This window comes from Arvicanthis niloticus, chromosome 2 (genome assembly GCF_011762505.2).
Source record: "Arvicanthis niloticus isolate mArvNil1 chromosome 2, mArvNil1.pat.X, whole genome shotgun sequence".
Lineage (NCBI taxonomy): Eukaryota > Metazoa > Chordata > Mammalia > Rodentia > Muridae > Arvicanthis > Arvicanthis niloticus.
In genome coordinates, this window is record NC_047659.1 from 116969409 (window position 1) to 116972882 (window position 3474).

The following is a 3474-nucleotide window of genomic DNA, read 5'->3' on the forward strand; positions in this document are numbered from 1 at the left end:
AAGCCAAGCTGCTCTGGTGCTGCTCTGACTCTCTCAGGTCTGCCCGCACAAGGCCTATCCGGAGCGCTCCTCCACGGTCTGGGTAACCCCGCGGCCACTGGGCTGCGAGGGGGAAACGCCAGTACAAGCCCAGAGTACAGCCGGCCTAGGCTCCAGATTTAAGATTGACGCCCCCCCCCCCCCCCGCAGGAAGACAAAGTAACAAACTGAAGAACTGGGCTTGGTTTTTGGTGTTTGTTTGTTTGTTTGTTTTTAAACACAAGATTTTTATTAAAATTCTTATTTAAAAAAATCGAAAGCTTTCAGCGCCCGGCGCTCTTGGGGAACCACGTGGAACTGCTGAGTTCCAAGCTCCGGGTCTCAGGAGATGGAAAAGGGGGTCGAGGTTGTTTTTCCTACACATATTTTTCTTTTTCATAGTTGAAAAAAAATGTTTGCACTGAACAAATTAAAAATAAAATTAAAATAAAAAAAAAACCGATGCAACTCAAACATAACCCACCCAAAACAAACGACAAAGAGAGTCAGGCCCGATGGGGATACAGGCCCATCCACAACGTCATTTGGCAACGATCACTAGCGATATTTACAACGAAGAGCGGAAATTTGCCACCAGTTGTCAGAACGTGTACATGGCCATAAATATTTAGCATTTTCTTATAAAAAAGAGATCCTCTATATTTTAAAGTGTTCTCCACTTGCTTTAGAAGGCTGACAATATCGCTACTCACACAAACATAGTTTACAAAATTCACGAAAGCAGTGCGGGGGGGGGGGTATGGGGTGGGGGCTGGCTGGTCCTTTCTCTTTTCAAGTGACAACGTTAACGTTGGGATGGTTTGGTCCCCTCAGGGAGAGGCAAAGAAGCGAAGCTGCACAAACATTCTGTAAACACGGCTTAGAGTTCTACCCTCTCCAAAAGTTCAAAGGAGAGAGCGATGGGGCAGAGTGGATGGAATCTGCCACTCGAGGAGGCACAGGCAACCTCCCGGTGCCTCCTCAACTGAGCCGAGAGTCCGACTCGACTCTATAATAATAATTATAATAATAATAACAACAACCGTGGTAAGGATCGAGTCCTCCTCGCCACTGCCGCCGCTGGGGTGGGGCCAGGGCCTAAGGTCTCCAGTCTTGGAGGGGCGGCGCTCACCAAGTCCACTGCTGGGCCTGGACCAGGGGGTGTGCTGTCGGGTACTGGGGGGTGCTGGCCGAGCTGTACTGGGCGTTGTACTGCATGTGCTGCAGCGACTGAGCGCTGTAGGCGGAAAAGGGGATGCCTGCCTGGAAGGTGGCGGCTGCCAGGTCCTGGGCTTTGAGCGCGTGGCACGGTTTGCCGTCCCTGACCAAGACCGGCACTGCCACGCGGCGCGGCGAGGGCAGAGGCGTCACCTCCATACCTTTCTCGGCCCGGGCACGTTTCATCTTGTAGCGATGGTTCTGGAACCAGATCTTGACCTGCGTGGGCGTGAGACGGATGAGGCTGGCCAGGTGCTCGCGCTCGGGCGCCGACAGGTACCTCTGCTGCCGGAAGCGCCGCTCCAGCTCGTAGGTCTGCGCTTTGGAGAAGAGCACTCGGCGCTTCCGCTTCTTGCCTGCGTCCCCCCCGCCGCCCTGGGTCTCCTTGTCATTGTCCGGTGACTCGTCAGCCGAGGGCTCTGGGGACTTGGAGCTCGAGTCTTGGGGGGGAGCGCTGGCCGCCAGCCCGTGCACTGGGTGGGGGGTGGGGGGAGAGAAGCGCATCAGGCGCCTGGAGGCCAAGTGCCACCTGGGCCACCCCGAGTCCCAAGGATCTTCCGTGGGCCCTTGGCCCGTTGGACCAGCCCAGACCCGCTGCCTTTGCAGCAATCCCCGCCCGAGGAAGCCGTCGGGGTCCGCTAGGGTTCAGAGGAGAGTCTGCGCAGCGGGGGTTCTGAGGCACAAGTTTCTAGGGGTTCCCTCTATTCAGGAGAATTTAGTGCGAAGCAGAGTGTGGACGGTCATCGAGGGTTAAGGGCTCTGGCCCCCTTAAACCGTTTCCTCTCTGGAGAGACGTGGGCAGATTTTTAAAAGGAAAACCTCACAATCCCAGCATTGATGGGTTTGGCGGGGTAAAGCAGGTTTGGGGGGCTTTCGCTTTTGCTTTCGGGCTTTCTGGACGAACACACACACACACACACACACACACACACACACACACACACACGACGCGGGCACCACACATATTTCTTCCTTTTCCCTTTCCTCTTTCTTTCTTTCTTTCTTTCTTTCTTCTTCTTCTTCTTCTTTTTTTTTTTTTTTTTTTTTTACAATCATGCAGGGGCAGAGATGAACTATTATACCCAAAGCCTCCTCCACCCTCTGCCGCTAGCCGGACCTTGACCAGGGATCCCTGCTCCAGGGTGCAAAGCCAATTCCTCTGGGGCATCTGATTCCAGGGTACTCCGGCCAGAGCCGTAAGTCCGGTTGACATCTCTAACCAGCTCTTAGAAAACATCCCTCTTGTCCTTTGCTTTAATTTCTCCCGTGGAAAATATATGACATCAAGTATTTTGCAGGGACTGGGGAGGGATGTCTATTGAAAAGGGAAAAGGACATACGAAACAAATGTTTCAAAATCTAGGGATCCAGGATGGGACTTGAACATTAAATGGCTTCTTCCCCTTAACTCCCATCGTCCACCCGGGTCACTGCCTCAGCAATGGAGGCAGCCACAGCCGTTGCGGCCAAGTTTCGCTACTTACGGGAGTACTGAAGGCCCTCGGTGCTGGCCAGCCAGCGAGTGTAGGGGTTGTCGCTGCTGTCGTAGAAAGGACTCTTAAGGGGCAGGCTCTGCACAGCGTCCAGGGCGCCCTGCCCCAGCGGCCCGGCCCTCTTGGCGGGCTCCGGCCCTTCGCTCTCCTCCTCCGGCCCTTCGGCCACCGAGCCTTCTTCATCGTTGGTGTCCGGAAGGTCCAAGATGTCCTTGACTGAAAACCCCGTCTTTGTGTTGGTCAGCGACATGGTTCCGGTCCCCGCAATTTATGCCACAAAGTTGTAGCCTCACTTGGTCAATTCGTGACTCTCCCCAGCCCTGGCGGGCGGGGGAGGGGGTTAAGGAAAGGAATGGGGGAAGGGATGGGGGATGGGTTTTAATTATTGGGATAATTATTATTTAAAATGAGAGGACAACTATGGGAAAAGGGAAGGGGGAAAAATAATAAAGCCCACCCGGTGCCTCTCTCTTCTCAGAAAGCACGCAGAAATGTAGGCTGTGACTGGCGGCCTGCGCGCCCAGCGCCGCGCGGCCTCAGTTTGTAACTCCAGGAGAGGTGCCAAGGTGCCGTCAGCTCCGGCTCCGGCGGCCGCTCCGCGCGCGGTGGCGGCTGGTGGCGAGGAAAAAATGGGCCATTGCCCGAGCGATCAGTCCATATAAGGCTGGGCTCCACTCACGAACCTGGGGAGGGGGGGAGGGGGAGAAAGAGGGAGGGAGGAAAAGAGGGAGGGGATCGAGGGAGC

The 3474-nt window shown here is 55.1% G+C and overlaps 1 protein-coding gene across 1 annotated transcript; it reads right to left on the reverse strand.

Moving 5' to 3' along the window:
* Positions 1-254: 254 nt before the first annotated feature.
* Positions 255-3111, reverse strand: Nkx2-2 (NK2 homeobox 2). Its single transcript, XM_034496466.2, has 2 exons — positions 2721-3111; positions 255-1709 (listed from the first exon to the last, which is right to left on the reverse strand). Exons 1-2 carry the CDS (start codon positions 2977-2979, stop codon positions 1147-1149), a joined length of 822 nt encoding a protein of 273 aa, XP_034352357.1. The 5' UTR covers positions 2980-3111; the 3' UTR covers positions 255-1146.
* Between the last annotated feature and the right edge of the window lie 363 nt (positions 3112-3474).

Coding starts and splice junctions, on each gene's coding strand:
- Nkx2-2 (XM_034496466.2), bottom strand. CDS start 2,979: ATGTCGCTGACCAACACAAAGACGGGGTTTTCAGTCAAGGACATCTTG. Junction 1,710..2,720: donor CGAGGGCCTTCAGTACTCCC/GTAAGTAGCGAA, acceptor CCCCCCACCCAG/TGCACGGGCTGGCGGCCAGC.